General features: G+C 30.9%; 1 protein-coding gene across 4 annotated transcripts in view; it reads left to right on the top strand.

The window, feature by feature from the left end:
* Window positions 1–1893: 1893 nt before the first annotated feature.
* LOC126765229 (BUB3-interacting and GLEBS motif-containing protein ZNF207) overlaps window positions 1894–18337 on the top strand; it is a 29463-nt gene continuing 13019 nt past the window's right edge. Inside the window, exons 1-7 of one of the 4 annotated variants that reach the window (XM_050482897.1) lie at window positions 1897–2271; window positions 2463–2770; window positions 2845–3121; window positions 3184–3553; window positions 5373–5711; window positions 9516–9642; window positions 9730–17352. In XM_050482897.1, the coding sequence (XP_050338854.1) occupies window positions 2231–2271; window positions 2463–2770; window positions 2845–3121; window positions 3184–3553; window positions 5373–5711; window positions 9516–9642; window positions 9730–9842 (1575 nt within the window). In that variant the 5' untranslated portion in view covers window positions 1897–2230 and the 3' untranslated portion in view covers window positions 9843–17352. The other 3 variants (XM_050482898.1, XM_050482899.1, XM_050482896.1) reach the window with 3 other exon arrangements.

The raw sequence follows: 18337 nt of genomic DNA, 5'->3' as shown, positions 1-18337 counted from the left end.
ATAGAGGGACCCGAACCCTTGATTGGAGTGGGTCCCCATACCATAAAGGAGTTGTTCCGCAAGGAAGAAGGAGTAGGCAGAGAAAAGTATTGGCAACAAATGCATGACATGTGATATGCCAAGTTGCTAATGGGGGGGTACAACCACAGCAGGTTTAAATTTGCAATCAACCTCCCTAGGGACAAACTCAGACTACTGGTCGCATTTTATACCGGCCACTGCAAGATTAATAAGCATATACATAACATGGGCCTATTCTCTTACGTAAACTGCTGGTTCAGCGATTGTGAGCTCTTAAAGCTTTAAATAATTGTACATTTCATATAATTATGGCCCATTGTCGTCGGCAATATTAGAAATGGTTTTAGTTTAGCGACAACTTCACGCCTGCTGCCGGGAAGTAGTGCTATGATCGATATAACTGTTCCCTTTAAAAACGTGAATATTTTAATTGTTGACAGACGCTGACTGTCGCTTGACGCAATTTATGTGTCTATACTTAACAATGTTATGAGCCCTTGAACTGGTTAAAGTTTCATATGGATGAAAATAATTTATATGGAAAATAAAAAAAGGAGAAATATGCTTTTTTCTACAACTGTATTTCTTGTAAAAAAAAAGACTTTATATTTTCGGACTATGATAATTATAGCATACATTTTATATACCAATTAAAATAATAAATTTGATATGAAATTTTGATTTACGCTTGTATAAGTTTATTAAATTTAAGACTTCGCTGATTCCCAACCCATTTTGCATAATTTTTCTCTAAATTAACAATATTAAACTAAATATTAATTTTTTGGAAAAATGTTATTTCGAAAACATACTTTATTTTTATAATATAACACAACCGTCTTAATACTCGCTCTACTAAAATTAATATTACCGAAATGAAAATGCCGTCGGCATATGTGCTAAAACTGCGCTGTCAAACTGCGGAAGTATCAGCTTATTGCTTTTAACGCGGGATCTCAACAGGATAAAATTTATGTTATACTTACTGTATTGCCGTGCCTATTGCCTGTGGAGACTCCCTATTGCCTATGGAAGGAATAAGCTGTCACTTTAGCAGTTTGACGGCGCAGTTTTCATTTCTATGACAATTTCGAAGAGGCAACATATCCCATTCACACATATGCCGACGGCATTTTCATTTCGGTGATATTAAATTTAGTAGAGCGAGTATTAAGACGGTTGTGTTATATTATAAAAATAAAGTACATTTTCAAAATAATATTTTTTCAAAAAATTAATATTTAGTTTAATATTGTTAATTTACAGAAAAATTATGCAAATTGGGTTGGGAATAAGCGAAGTCTTAAATTTAATAAACTTATACAAGCGTAAATCATAATTTCATATCAAATTTATTATTTTAATTGGTATATAAAATTTATGATGTAATTATCATAGTCCGAAAATATAAAGTCTTTTTTGTTTTACAAGAAATACAGTTGTAGAAAAAAGCATATTTCCCCTTTTCTTATTTTCTATATAAATTATTTTCATCCATATGAAACTTTAACCAGTTCAAGAGCTCATAACATGCGGTACATCAGCTCGAACCTATCTACCTGACGCCATTTCGCTTATGATAAAATAAATTTTTCAAGAGCTCAAAACATGCGCCACATCAGCGCGACCATACCTTCCCGACGCCTTTTCGCAAATGATTATGTTATGATAACAAATGCCCACATACAGATTCGGCAATGGCAATAGCAATAGATTTGCAGTTAGTATGCCATAAATGTTCGCCTGTCGAGATGCCCCGTAATATATGGCATACTAATTAGTATTCCATATATTGAAAGCAATAAGGAATATGGAGTCTCCGCAGGCAATAGGCACGGCAATACAGTTAGTATACAATAAATTTTTGCCTGTCGAGATGCCCGATACATGTTACATGTAACAAAGTATTTTATAATAGTGTTACATAAAATATGTGTCCTATTTTCATAATTTACTTAAAAACTGATAATTACGTATTATCACTCTACTAATGAAAAAATATGTTATTGTTTTTATTAATGCGATAAAATTCTTTAATGCAACCCTGACAATGAGAACGTCAAAACAAAAGGAATAAAAATATTTCAGTAGGCCATTTTGTTATAAGTGATTTGGACGTGAAAATTGTGCACTTGAGTGTATTAGATTTTAGTGTATATCCTAAAAGTATAATTATAATTTTTTAAGAGTCAGTTTGCTATATTATAAGATGGGTCGCAAGAAAAAGAAGGCTTCTAAACCATGGTGCTGGTATCCTTTTTAAAGAAAAGATAAATTTGTACTTTGTGACAAATGTATCTACACTGTTTTATGTAATTGCGTCAACAGAGTTGTTAAGGAGGGTTGCTCCTTTGTATACCACGTTTTTTTTGCCAAATTTGGTGTTAGATATTTTTAATAATTTAAGTTGCGGATACTTAACATTTTTTGTAAACAAACAGGTATTGCAATCGTGAGTTCGATGATGAGAAAATTTTGGTTCAACATCAAAAGGCTAAACACTTCAAGTGTCACATATGTCATAAGAAGTTATACACAGGGCCAGGATTATCAATTCACTGCATGCAGGTTCATAAAGAAACTGTAGATAAGGTGCCGAACTCTTTGCCGAACCGATCTAATATTGAAATAGAGATATTTGGTATGGATGGAATTCCAACAGAGGATGTCCGAGAGCATGAACGGCAAAAAAATGGCGGTAAATCAGATTCTGATGATGACGAACCAGCTGCAAAGAAAAAAGTTGAAAGTATGTGACATTTTGATAGCAATATTGTACATTGTATTTTACCAAATATGTCTAAACCGTGTCTTTATTTAAAGTACCTTTAACGGCTCCTCCTCCCATGATGATGCCACCAAGCATGATGCAACCGATGATTGGTCAATACGCGCCAATGGGATTGATGTCCAATATGCCGCCAATGGCACCAATGCCTCCATTTTTAGGTCCGGGTGGTATACCAATGATGCCACCTCACATGATGCCACCGCGACCTCTATTCCCTGCAACTATGGCTGCAACAATGGCTGCAACAACTTCTGCAGCAGCGGTACATGCCCCCATAGTTCCACAAAAGCCAACGTTTCCTGCGTACAGGTAATATTTAAACGACGTATTTCATTAGCAGTTAGGTGTTACTTGTATGTTACATTTTTCAGTAATGCCACAATAAGTGCACCACCAACAACCAACAATCAAAGTGCAACAGGAAGTAGTGCTGCACCACATGAGACCTCTAAAGCACCACCTGTACTTGCTGTTGGAAATTCTGGTAGCATTACATCGAAAATCATGCATCCACCAGAGGATTTAAGTTTAGAAGAGTTACGTGCGCGCAAACCAAAATATCAGAAATCCTACAACTGTGTTGGGAGCAATAATCATAACCAACGGATTACATCAATTAGTGCACGCAATATCAATCATAATACAGTTGTCAGCAGCGGATCATCTACAACAATTCCAACAAATTCAAGTACGTCAAGTGCAGCGGCTGCCCAGGCTGCAGCTATATCAAAGGCCCAGGAAGTGAGTTCTTACCATAGATATAGAAATCATAGTCAATATAACTACTGAGCAGGCGAGTTTGGGAGGGAAAGTATAGATTAACACATATAAACGCATTACTCGGCACAATAGATACGTGCTTCTTGGTATTATAATAAGAAAGTCAAAGCAAATACATAAAACATTAGTGCGAAAAACATAAACATACTATAACAGATGAAGCGAATTAGCATATGAATTCGTAAAATCAAATAAAACAGAAGGGGGAAAAGTACAAATTATTCCCTTATAAAGCGAAACTCATTCACTGAAATATATATGTATAAATACGGACCGATTATGTAATGTTTACTTAAGTGGGATAGTTCTGCATTTAATAATTTAATTTCTATTTCAAATAACTCAAAATGATTTATACAAATAATACATAATACAAACTTATGTATTATTTATAGAATTAATAAATCACTTACACATACATGCAGGAATTAAATAATGAGTTACGTACAACAATTTTCAGATTAAATTAATTTGTCCATATATAAAAATGGTTGCCAGGCATCGTTTGTTAAACCGTTAAATAGTATAATTATATAATTTTAATTTTGCAATTTTGAAATTTCGACAAACCTTACCGACGTTATAATTGTTTGTATTTTTATAATTTACAATGCAGATAAAAGGCGATTTTAATTGAAATAAATCATGAATTTTTTAAAATAAAATGCATACACGTTCTTTTTTTCCTATAATCTGGCGTGGTTTTAAAGTGCTAGTGCTTACTCACTCTCATAGTAAGAATATACAAATAGGCTATAAACCATTTTTATTGTTACATTTTTTCCATTGATATATATAAACAAAATACGAAGTGAACTGTTTGGTTTTCAAATGTCATGATAAGACTTGTCAGATTTTAAAATTGCAAAAGTAGAAATTATTCGATTCGGTTCCGTTCTTTTAAGTGGTTTTTAAATCAAATATTTGCATCACAAATTCGTGCTCCGAACTTCTTGGTATTTAAAAAAAATTACCATTATTTTGTATAATTTAAACTTTTTAAATTTTTAACTTGCTTGAAATTCGGCAATTGGCTTATGTTGAAAGTTAATGTCAGCCAAGATTGCAATTAATGATCACATAACCAAAATAAAAAATCAAATGCAACGCAGATTTAAATGTCTTTTGTATAAAATTTGTCTACTAGGAAATATTAATGACGAAGTGTATGTCAAAATGATTTGCATATCTTACTGTCATTATGAGTAATTTTTTTTAAATAACGAAATAAAAAAAATTTTCGTGAAGGCGTATACAAACGATGTGATAGCACACTATTAAAGTTATAAATAACAACTGAAACGTGCAATGGCAGTTCAAATGTGCAACAAATACACCAATTTGAAATCACATCAGAGAAAAAACTCAACTCAGTCGATAAGTTGCTTTTCCTTGTCTCAATTCACTTAGGATACGTACAAAACAATATATTTTAGAACTGAAAATATATTACGTTGGTAGTTTTGTAAAGGATAGAAAAATAAAAAGTTTTGAAATAATGAATAAGAGTATTAGTTACATTTTATGCAAGGTCTAGTGTTTAAATGTGACATTTCTCCAAATTTGTAATAAAATAAATATTATAACACAAAAGAAAGTGTAAAAACGTGGAGATTTCAAAATTATTGAACATTTTTGAATGAAAGCGATAACCGACTTGTTAACCAGACTAACCTCCCTCCTCCATCTCAGTAACACTTATGCTGATATCTGCCACCACAACTTATATTTATTGCGCGCTTTCTCTCTCTATCTCTACCTCTATCTCTCCTCTTCGTAGGCTGCTGCAATGGTAGCGGTTGCACAGGTCCAAGCAGCTCAAGTCCAAGCACAAGTACACGCTCAGGCGCAGGCGCAGGCTCACGTGCAAGCAGCACAAGCGCATGCGCATGCCCACGCTGCGGCGCAGGTACAAGCAGCGCAAGTTCAGGCACAGGTGGCACAAGCACAAGCTCACGCTCAAGCGCAGGTCGCTCAAGCGGTAGCCGCGCAACAGCAGCAACAACAAAAACAATTGGAAGATCTCAATCGGGCTGTGATACTGCAACGTCTACAAGCCACACGACCAGGACATCCGCCAACGGCACTTGGCACAGCCGCTGGCGCAACGGTAGGCATGGTAAGTGTCTATAAAAGGGTTTTATATATTTTCCCAAAAATCATTAAAAAACAACTAAGTAGCTGTTTCATTAAAACCATATTACATCGATTTTATACACCAATTACATACATAGTCATGTATGACGTCATACACGGCTAGACGATTAGCAAGATGTTATAAATATTTTTCAAGCTTCAATGTGTTGGATTTATATTTCAGATTCTCCAAAGTAACACAAGTAAACACCAACAATTAAAAGAATATAAAGTGCCATAACCCAGACACTAATTACGCTTCTAAATTTGAAATGGGGACAGGGGGTACTTTAGGGAGAGTCACGTGTAGTATACAATTTGTTTAAAAGTGTAATATAATCTTCTTGTACATGACTCAAACTCTTTTATTTGCATTAAGTAAACTTAGTAAGAATATTAATTTCAGAATTTCATGATATGAGTTGCAATCTGGTAATAACCACACACACCATATGATGGTTATGTTGAAATCAATTGAACGAAGTGTTAAAATAGAAAAAAATGATTAAATTTAATCAATCAGGATTCGGTTATATGTAGATAAGCCCAGTACTTTCCATATAAAACCTTTGGAATTATATTAGATTCTAGCTGTTTTCGAGTCAATGGCGATTTTGGCCTTCCGATTGACTTTATACGATATTTAAATATCAATATGCGAAACATCTTAAAGAGATGGAACGAACATGTTTTCTGGGCTTACATATATCCTTGCAGTAATTTGGAGTGTTTCTCTTATCAGTACCAAAAATCAGCGATACCAATTACTACTTTTCCCCAAGCACTACATTAGCTTAGTCGTACATTTCAATCCAACTTAAGCAATTTATGTATTTAAATAAACATATGTATTTGCTAATTTTTATGAATATGATTACAATTACTGTAAATTATTTTTATCTGTAGTTTTCATAAATTTTTAAAGGAGGCTTATTGACAGTCTCATATAATGTTGCCATATATGTCCGTCAAAATAAGTGAGCAAACATCCCGATAAAACTTCGTACATAACTTCTATGTGCAATTATGGACTATAGAACGGCCCAAATACAAAAACTTTAATATGTTGAAAACTTCATAGAGTAATAAGATGGAGAATATGGCAAAAGTAAACCATTATACTGAGAAAATAATCCAGTAAAAAAATTAGCACATGTCTCTCATAATCTTTGCTATTACTGTAAATTTAAAATTTTTTCAATTTGACTTGTGCCAACGGGAATCGATAAATATATTATTATGGAATGTCATGTTTCTGAAATCAGGCAAAATTAATAACCACAAATAACGGGTTCTAACTAAGAAAGAGTGTAGCAAGAGTAAGTATTTTTATATTACCAGATTATTTTAACAAAACTCTAATTTTTCGTCGTTTTTAAGTCGATTAGATAGACATTTATATTATTGTTTACATAGGCCTGCAAAAATATAAGAAAGGTTGTTGAATAGTTACGATAAGAGAAAAATCTTTCCACTAAAGATCATGCTGATACTTGTTGTTTTATAACATATCAGATGTTTTCTTCATATGGCTTCTAAAAAGCCTTTAGAATTTTAAAAAGAGTTGCTGATTCGATATATTTATCGCCCAATTACTTTGGTATTAATTATACATAATATATTATACATAAATGAATGTCCATAAAATCCTATTACTGAAAATGCCATAGGCTATTACCTTCTTTTAGAAGTATTTGAAAACATAAAAGTACACATATTTTCATTTAGCAGACTTTTAAGATTAATCTAGGTTTTTGACAACAGCCTAAAGCGATGTGTCAGAACACAAGCAGTTTGAGTGTACAAATAAGCCAACAGTCAAAGAAATGTTTGATATTGAAATAAGATAAGTAACAATAAATTCATTAAAAGCAAAGAAAAGATAATATCATGTAAGTATAATTTTCACAATATTAGTATACATAAATAAATTGTCGTAATAAATAGTTGCTGAGTTGGTTGGTTGATTAATGGATATGTCTTACAAATATCTCAATGTTATTTTTTCCGTAAATTACAATAGTGATGGGGCATTTAGTGTATTTAATTTTTATGCAATTACAACAAATATTGCATTTACCATAAACTTTATTATAAATAATATAGTATTTAAGTGCAAGTGCAAGACCAAAATTATCCACACCTAATTAGATGAAATTTAAAACTCAGTATTCTGTTTATCAACACATACTTACCTACTGAATACTAAAGCGATGACGGTAATATCCAGCTCCTTATACACAAGTCCCAATTGTTTTCCATTTCTCATTCCCTTTGCATTTAATCTGTTAACTCACGCTCGTTACTCAGCATTGTAATCACACATCTCCATCAACATACTATATGCAATTATCTCACTTCTCTTAATCATCTTGTAATCACATTGGTCAAAATTACTCAAACAAAATCTAAATCGGAATGATAAAATAGCTCTTAGTAATATCTATGCGTTGTGATTATGCATTTTGTTTAAAACTATCGGAAGGCGATTAACTTAACATAGTAATTATATTTATTGGGATCTAAATGTGATTATTTAAAACAAAGTAAATAAAAATGGCAAATGCCAGTTCAAAAAAAAAAAAAAAAAAAAAATTGTGTTGAAAAGAAGTTATTATAAATATTAAAAAAATAGATTTTCAGGCATATGTAAATTATTATTTCTTTTGTTGACAACATTCACCAATAAGGATAGATTAAAATACTTTGGATAAGTAATCCGAATCCCCTTTTTCGGACTCTCTGGGACTCTAGCAGATAAAATATTAAATCAATTAAAGAGCTTGAGGTTTGTGAGATGAACTAATTTTGAAAAAGTGTTCATTTACTAAATAAGCATTCAAAAGAAACTCTGAATTTTATAATTAGTAATATTTGTTTCATACATAAGTTTCTTCTTGGCTTTTTATTAAATATAATTGAAGTACAGCATATAATAAAAAGTTGTACAAGATTGGGTTTACACACAGAAACTTCTTTTCGTTTGGTGTTGCCCAATGTATCTTCACCAGAACCTGGGTTCTGCATTCCCTTTCATAAATTTTATTAATTATTTAATTATTCACATTTTTTTAAATATTGTTTTTATATTTTGCATATTAAATGCTTGATAAAATTAAAGTTTCTGAACGGAAAGTAAATTCTCAATTAATACCGAGTGCGATTGAAACAATGGAAATAATTTCACGATGAAAAGGAATGCCAAAAAAATTACGAGTTTGCATAACAAAACTAGGGTGTAACCCAGGCTAAATATCAGATGATATATATTATATCTTTATATTTTTCCAACTAGTAACATATTTATGTATGATTTCTTTAATGCAATTTTAAAAACTAAGTTTGATCAAAAGTGATTTATTCAATTCAAATATACGAAATTTTTGCAAAAAATTTTGTATATAATTTTATATACACATAATTAGGCATATATTCCGTAAGAGTAATATTGTTAAACTTAGTGTAAAAGTGAGTACGCGAGAAAGTGAGTAGAAACGGCTAAAGTAAGTACGTTTTTCTATTATACTTCTATTACCAAAACGCCTTTTATATTCATTGTAATGCGAAACAAAAAATAAACAGTACATTTATATTTTATACGCCACCACTACTCTATATAATACATTATTTAATTAATAAATACTATAAATAACGTTAGTGATTTTTGTGTAACTGAAATGTGTGCGAAGCCGTTGCTTTCGCTCTGTCAAATAACCAATTGAATTCGTTGATGTATTATTTCTTATTTTTATCTAATTTGTTGCTGTCATTCTGCGGTGCCCTGTAGATGCCGTTACCAGGACAAATGCAACTGATGCAACCGATGCTGCGTCCCGCCATGCCTTTGGGACCACATACTCCCCTACTGGGTGGTAATATGTTGCGTGCGCCTGGTGGTTTGCCGGGAATACCAGGTTAGTGTTTATATGTTCAAATAATTTAAAGGTATAAACTATGCATAGTAATATAGAAATATAATATTTTTCTTTGCTTTTATGTAGGTTTGCTACCAATGCAAGCTATTCAGATACCACCGGGGATGCATATGCCCGGTATGGGTGTCATGTTACCGGCAGGTCATCCTGTACTGCAAATGATGCCACGGTTTCGGTGATCCGTTGCACAATATGCACCGTCATCACTTTGTTTGGCAACGGCGCTGTTAGGAATGCGGTTGCCGTTATTATATCCACCAGAAGAATAAATACGGAATAAGCAATAATGCATTTAGCATCGCCTAAAAAAATTTTTAAGTTTAAAATAACTAAAGAATATCAAATGCTATACAACAAATAGACATCACATGAAAAACCAATGCAGTGCTTATTATAAGTGGAGTCGATATAAGGCAAATTTATTACACAATGAATTAATGAGCACATTATCACCCAGTAGCGATTATAATAAAATCAAACCACTCATGGAGCAAATATGGCAGTAGAATGTAACCCTTATTATAAAAGGAGCACAACAAAACAACAACGACAAGAACTGTAACAACAAGCAAGTTCAAATTCCTTTAAACTATTCTTTATATTTACTAGTAAACTTACTTTTAAATTATCACTATTTAAAAGTTATTATCACATAAAGAGTGTACTTTTAAGCAACATTGTTGTTACAGAAAACAACTTTGTACTTCTCTTAGTTCTTCTATACGCCCTATTTTAACCAAAATCGTATCATCACATCCAATAAATATGTCAGTACATAAGCAACCATTCAATCATCAAGCCTGCTACGCAAAGAATATGGGGGTTAATGAGCACTTATGAACATTGGTATATTCAACTAAAGCACTGTGAAATGCGTTTTGGGTTAATGTGGTGTTTAATTATTGAATGTTTGAAATTGTTAACTCTCTTTTATTATTTAGTGAATCCATTTCAGTTTTATCTTCTGTTTTTCAAAGCTATGTACGTACTCATTTACTAAACATATTTGTTTATTTTTTAGTTATCTGCGAATATTCAATTTAAAGTAAGATAAGATATTTGTAAAGAAAGTCATTTTAAACCAATCAATGAAACACAAGTAATAGATTTAAAAGAAAACGTAAGTTTTTGCAACTCTTGTACATTGTAAGTGATTATTGTTAAGTATGAATGTGTCATAACATCATATAAACGTATTCACTCATATATATTTATTTTACATTTGGATTGTCATGACACAGAGAACATAAATTTATTTACTATTAACCACAACTTTACATTTATCACGTAGATACTGTCTTTACTAATAACTTCTAATAAGCTTTCTCTTTTGCTCTATTTCTATGTACTTTAATTTTTGTTATAAAAACTAGCGGGTAAATTTTTATATTAATGTAATTATTAATCGTAAATATACCATAGATTAGCTTTTTAACATTTATTGCCCTCTTACATATGTATACTTTTTATAATTATGAATTTCATTTCCTAGCTTGTGCACAAAATACATATGTATATCAAACATTACTCTCGAATATGCTCCGGAACAGTACGAGGTAGGATTGGTATATATGTTTTTTGTGGTTTTCATTAAAAGCTTATTATAAGTATATAAACATCTGTATATACAACCATTTCAAAAAGAAGTTATATCCAGGGACAGAAAATAACAGTTGTTGTATAATTTTTTACTCAAAAATCAATATGAATCCGACCCATATGTACGTATATGATGTAGTAGCAGAAAATTTTTGTTCTTTTGACAAATTTGTAAAAACTCTTAAAATTTTATTTTTATTTTTTTCCTCATAAAATAATCGTTATATTTTGATTTTTCTTTTTCGCTTATAAGATAAGAGTTATTTCATAACTTTTCTTTATTGCTCACAGAATAATAGATATGCGCTGAGCTGTAAGCATGATTCAATTATATATTGTTGTGTTGTGTCGATAGCCCAAAAACAATTTTTTTTTAATGTAATTGGATCCATAATGTCAAAATTAGCTGTTTTCTTTTCTATTGTTTTGTTTTTATAATTCAAAACAAAAAATTTCATAAATTTCATCTAATGAAAATGCGTTTTTTGGGTGGTAACTGAATGGGGAAGTTTTTAAATTACAAATCAACTAATTTTCACATTATGAATACAAATATTTCTTTCGTAAGAGGAAGCACGCTCTGTATCAACACAACCGTCAATAATTGAATCATGGTTGTAAAAAACTCTCACGCAAGAAGAGTTGAGTTGTTTTACCTTGACACGCTATTACTTTCAAATGGCAAAGACAAACAAAATCCATACTCTTCAACTCTAATTGAGCGAGAGTTATGAAAAACTCATCGCATAACCATGATTCAATTATAAAACGTTGTGTCGATAGTCTAAAAACAACAATCTGTTAAAAATAATTCCATCCATACTATCAAAAAGAGCTATTTTGTTTTACATTGCTTTGTTTTTATGATTCAAAATTTAGTTGTTCAAAGATTTAAATTAATGAAAATTCGTTTTTTGAGTGATAACCGACTCCAAATCACAGTAAGCCATCAAAATATAAACATAAAATTCATGAGAAAAACAAAAATAAAAATCAAAATATAACTATGTTAAAACTTAATTATTTTGCCCACTTCCTCATTACTGTTACGGTCCCTGGTTATATCATTTTTAATGACAAAATGTAGAAACTTTTGGAAATCAGTTTTTGCTTGAAATTTCCTTAATTGAAATACTTTTACCGTAAACATTCTGAAATTTTTTGTTCACATTTTAATAAAAATGTTAATTATATTATGATGTAATTTCGTTTATTATATATAAAGAGGGTATATTATGTTGGCCAAGAAGTTTGAGACACCCAGAAGGAAGATGTCGAATATTCTATGAAATATACTATAGTCGCTTTAGCCATGTTTGTCTGTATTTACGCGAACTAGTGTTTCAGTTTATGAGATATCGATCTGAAATGCTTACTCATCTTTTCCTCTCCAAAAAGCTGCTCATTTGTCGGAACCGCCGATATGGGACCCATATAGCAGGGAACTGCCAAACAAACTGAACGATCAAGGCCAAGTGCTTGTATGTGAAACTTTTTTTTGGCATGCATTACTGTCAGAAGCAGCGCTACTATCTTCGAATTAATTTTATTAATGAGGATTTAAAAGTTAAAATTTCGCCGGTTAAGAGAGTCCAATTGTAAAACTTTTATTATGTTGATACCATATGCTTAAAGAAAGTCATGTTTACTTTGTTTGAAGCAGCCGCTAAGTTTAGATGCGTGTTTACGAGCTTAGTGAATTTTTGACTAAATACAATACTTTAATGATGCCCCATATTTGTCAGACATGTTTTCGTGTGACTATTTCCTATTTCCAACATGAAAGAGCACCTTAAAGAGATGATATTAAAAGCTCATCGCTGAAACAGTTAAAATCTATCCCAACAATCGAGTTTCATAAGTGTTTCAATGATTGGAAGAAGCGCTGGTATAAGTACGTAATATCGAATAGGAACTATTTGGTAATGTGGACAAATGAATAAATGTTAAAAAAAAAAACCAAATTATTCAAGGGTGTTACAGAATAGTATCGTTAGTGTCACGAATTCAGATATTGGTTTGATGTTCGAAACAAAAAATTTATAGGTTTTGGGTATCACGGAAACCAATTTTATCAGTTTTGTTATCAGCAAGAAAGAATATAGTCTCTAACAGATTTGAAATGTTAACAAATTAATTTATTTTATTGTTACGTAAATACCAAAATCCAATCAAATATTGTGACACCATTAAAAACCAGACAATTAAGGAAATCTGGATTCCAGAACACTCTGGTTATTTTTAAACTATATAGCTGACTTATGAATTTGCACAAATACCCATAGTACAAAAACGTTTAATTTTATATACGTAATTACGTAGTAGTGTGCCCTCAAATGATGTCAACCTTGTAACAAAATTTATTATACGTTTATTTAACAAAACTTGACTTTGAAATTATTTCAAACTTCTTATTATATTTTCTATTTTGTTTTATTACTATCTATTCTGTTTTTGTTTTTTAAGATCATTTTCATTCAGGTTTTGGTCGAAAAAAAACCAGACAATTTGGTCGATTGATCAACCTAATTGAAAAAATAAACTAAAATAAAATATAAAAACCCCACGAGACAAATAATCTAGCCACGGCTTGCAAAATCTGAATAAGCGATCATTTAATGTTTCTTTACTATACGTTTAGTTTTTCGTAATATTTGTAAGCACGTAAACTTTATTAATTGTACACTTAGAAAGTCTGTCTAGAAAGCATATGCTAATAAATGTACATATCTGATTTTATAATTAAAATTATACTACAAGAAATTTAACCTACATACATATTCACATCTGTATATATATATGTATGCATGCACATACATACATACATACATCATAATTAAAACGTGAAATAAGTATATGGCTCCGTTGGTTGATTCGCATAACGTAATTGAGCGGTTTTCAATATACAGGGCAACTGTACGATTAAAAAACATACGTAAAAACAAAAAAACAAATACGTAACTTGATGTTAAATTTGTATTAAAAACTTGTATGTACCTAAATTTTTTGCGTATTCTGAATTTAAATTTCGATCATTTTATTTCATATGCATAGATAAAAGAGATAAAGGTCGGTACTTGATTTTAATTTTTACATGGAAATCTCCAAGTAAGTTTTCCCTCCATTTTCTTATATACTATACTACAACATTTTATAAGTATCGTTTCACGATGATCAGTAAGTTCACTGTATTTTGTAACACATGTTAAAGTTGCTTATACTTAACATACAGCCGTACCGACAAGTAACCGGAAAATCAGGTATTAAACGTAAAATATATCTTACTTTCTGTGTCTGGTATAACCAAAAATATGGTTTGGGATGGAAATTATCGACAGAAATTGGGCCTGGATTGTTTTTTCTATGTAGATACACCAACATTGTAAACTTTAATTTAAATTTTTTACTGCACGACTAATGACTTTGTATGGTGCTCTGAAATTATGCTCATTAATATCCATATTCATTTACCATTTACAAGGTACTTGTCTTAGTTGGAATCAACCAATTAAATGTAAAATAGTTTTTGTTCTTTTTACATATACATAAGTATGTACATTACTTTCTTGTGCACCAAGTTAGAGGCTGCAGTATGTGCGTATGAAGTTCAGCATTTCTTTGAAAATCATTTAATTGTTATTGAAATAATAAAATATTAAAAATATTTTTACTTTTGATTAAAACTCAGTTTTGCAAATTAGTTCTCTATTTAAAGTTACAAGCATATACAAATTTAGAAAATAACATCTTGAGAATTTTTTATCTTGATCTTAAAGTTTCAAGATCATTTGGCTTTTTAGAACTATAACTTTTCTATTCTGCTTTTTAGATATATTGGAAGTATACCACTAAGTAATTAATATTAAAATTTCTATGTTAATTTTAAATTTTTGTTACATTAACTAATATTCGATTCTTAATTAGGTAGCGAGCTTCCAATTGCATTCTTAGTTGTATTTAAATATTTTTTTTGTTTTCACAAAATTATATACATACCACATTCTCTTTTGAAATTTCAAAATGCTTTGCAGTTGAAAAGTTTGAATACATTAAAGTATAACAGTGATAAATTGCACATATACATATGTACATATGTATATATCTTTTCATAGAACTTATTGGAATTCATAGATACATATAAGCAATCGTAGCGTCATGTACAATAAATTATATGTGTATATTAACATTTCCATCAACTTTTTAACACGCATTGTATATTATTAGAGTTTTCGACATAATGAGTGAGGTATTTATTTCTGTATATACTCATCCATACATATTTCACATCTAAATGAACCATATACACATTTTATTTATTACATATATCGAGTGACAAGTGATTGGTTCGCAAAAGTTACCAGAACTGTATTCCATAAAACATTTATTTAATTGCGGCCGCGCAAAACTGGTGTTGGACTCTTGACTCGCAGCGGCTTATCTTGGGCAAACAAATGCACCTGGTATGAAGTTATGCGAGGCTTGGGTACCTCAATGCAAAGCGGAAAGGCTTGAGCAAATATTGAACTCAAATATATACATATACATATATATGATTCAAAGAAGGCTAGTCATTATACTTAAACAATAGAATAACCGCAAGAATTCTTGGTGAAGGTAGCTTAGTATATTATGTTAAACTCGAAAAGCTGTAGGTGGTTAACATTTAATTTATTTTTGTAATCTAAAAACTTATAACTTACTATAATTTTTTTTAAGTTGTAGAAATTAATTTCACTATTCCTTTCACCATATCAATTTATAAGCTCTTCTTTGAAAGACAATCCGCTTGCGTTGGGCGACACATGAGTAGTTGGTTGCGTTCGCTCTCTTTTTCAAAACACCACTCCTCCGTATATTTAACATGTATTTCTGTAATAATATTGGTTTATAACAATTTTAAGATAATATTTTATTAACTGTTTTCGTGTGTAATGATTCTGCTGCCTGCTATGTTATTGGCGTAGTTAGCGAGGTTGCTTTGCGGCTATGAATAGGAAGTAAAATAATAAGTAAATAATTGATTGGTTCCTCCATACGTGTAGAAGGTTAAACACCGTTCAGTGAAAGAAATATTAAAAGAAAACATATGCCACTCATGGTGAGGATCATAATTTTTAACTTTGAATGAAAAATTTAAGAGAGATTGACGACTTAATATGCATTATATGCTATAAGAATATTTTTTATTATTTCCTTCCCTGAATTATTAACATTAACTTTTCTATCCGACTTTTCAAGATGTTGTTTATTAAATATGGCCCGGTAAAATTTTTAATTAATATTTTTAGTATTTATAGTATTATGGGTGTACTTTTTATTAAACTCTTTTATATTGCATTTATTCCGTAATTAATATTTGTATGTTCAAACCTCTATTTTTCCTAAATTGTTTTTCCCGACTGCGAGAGCGAGCGTTCAATCGAAAACGTGTCACATCAATTTTGCTGATTGAAAAGTCCCTTGCAAAAGGTGCGTGCGCATGCAATAAATTTTTTTTTGTTGCTTATACTGTTTGTTGCATGCCACCGCTAGAGCAGGCGATGTGCTAGCGCACATCATAGTCAGGTCCTGGGTAAGCCCAACGGGCAGGCTGTTGGACTTTTCGGTCCTTGTCACTATTTAAGTACTTCGGTCTATTTTTTGTTCATCACATGAAAATTGAACATTTTTAACATTATTTAAGTTTGTGGAGCTGGAGTTTTTTTTACAGTTGCTGTGCGCACCAATCAACTGATTAAAAAGAAAAACGAATACAAAATATGGAATGCATACAATCGTTTATATTTTCTAGCTATAGTTGTATCGTGTAAATGCATAACAAGCAATTATGACTAAAACTAAAATTTGTTACTTTCTGAAAAATACATAAACGTTATAATTGAAATATGCAACATTATTTTACTATATTACATATTTGTGTAACTAATAAATGCTTATTTAGGAGTTAAGTATTCAGTTATTTGGAATATAAAATTATTTCGCAGTTTTAATATCTTGGAGTTACACCCTTCAGATACTTGTGTACTTTCATAGCTAAGAGTACACTTGAAATATTAAAAAATAAATTTTTGCAAAAAAAAAGTGAAATACAAAAAAAAACAAAAATCTGCGCTCGTTCACATTTGATTTGGAGGTTTTTCTGTGTTAAATTCAATTAAATAAACCAAATCTATAACTTTTTTATACTATTTTTTCGAATTATTTATCATAGTTTTTAGTTTTAAGAAGGTTATTGTTTGCAGGCCTCTCTTTTTGTTTTTTTCGCATTAAGTTGTAGCTAAATATTTTAATGTTATACATATACATATACACTTATGTATATTTCAATGTTTATATATTGTATTAAGTTTTTATGTTTTCCATTAAATATTCTATATTATATTATAAAAATATGTACATGTATTTGAAAATTGTATTATAGTGTTTTCTTTTCAATAAGTTGTTTCACAGTAATTTAATGTAACTTTCAATGGAAATGAAATGCAATATAAATGATAATGAAAAACAAACAGCAAAATTGTAAATTGTGTAAGCTTTATTCTCTAGATATATGTATGTACGAACCAGAGAACGGCTTCCGTTGAGCGCAAAAATGTTCATGCACGATCAATACCCGAACTATCAGCCCATTCGGCTCAAGCGCTCAAAATGGCATTCGTGAATGTTTTCGCTACTGAGCTAAATTCAGCTCAATTGCGGTAAATTCGTTTGCTTGCTGAGTTTATTCACGCTCGTGTTGAAACAGCTCTACTCAGGCGTTCGCTCATTCGGCTCAACAATGATCGTGTTGAATGAAAACAAAAACACAAAAGAGCAATCTCAACGCCTATGAGCAAACTCAATGGGTATGAGCAAACTCAACGCATATGAATGAATGAACTGTGCTTGAATAAAAGCGCCGTCTCCTTAAGCGATTTGCAGCACTTACATATGTCTGTTTAAATTTGAAGAATTTTTTGGCAAATATTTTAAAATATTGTTACAGGATTGGCAGTATATAAATCCATTCCAAATAGTGCCATCCTCTTTAATAATTTCAGATAATATATTCCAAACATGGCTCCTTCCCTTATGT

Source organism: Bactrocera neohumeralis, unplaced genomic scaffold, assembly GCF_024586455.1.
Source record: "Bactrocera neohumeralis isolate Rockhampton unplaced genomic scaffold, APGP_CSIRO_Bneo_wtdbg2-racon-allhic-juicebox.fasta_v2 cluster10, whole genome shotgun sequence".
Lineage (NCBI taxonomy): Eukaryota > Metazoa > Arthropoda > Insecta > Diptera > Tephritidae > Bactrocera > Bactrocera neohumeralis.
This window is presented reverse-complemented; position numbering and strand designations above follow the sequence as displayed.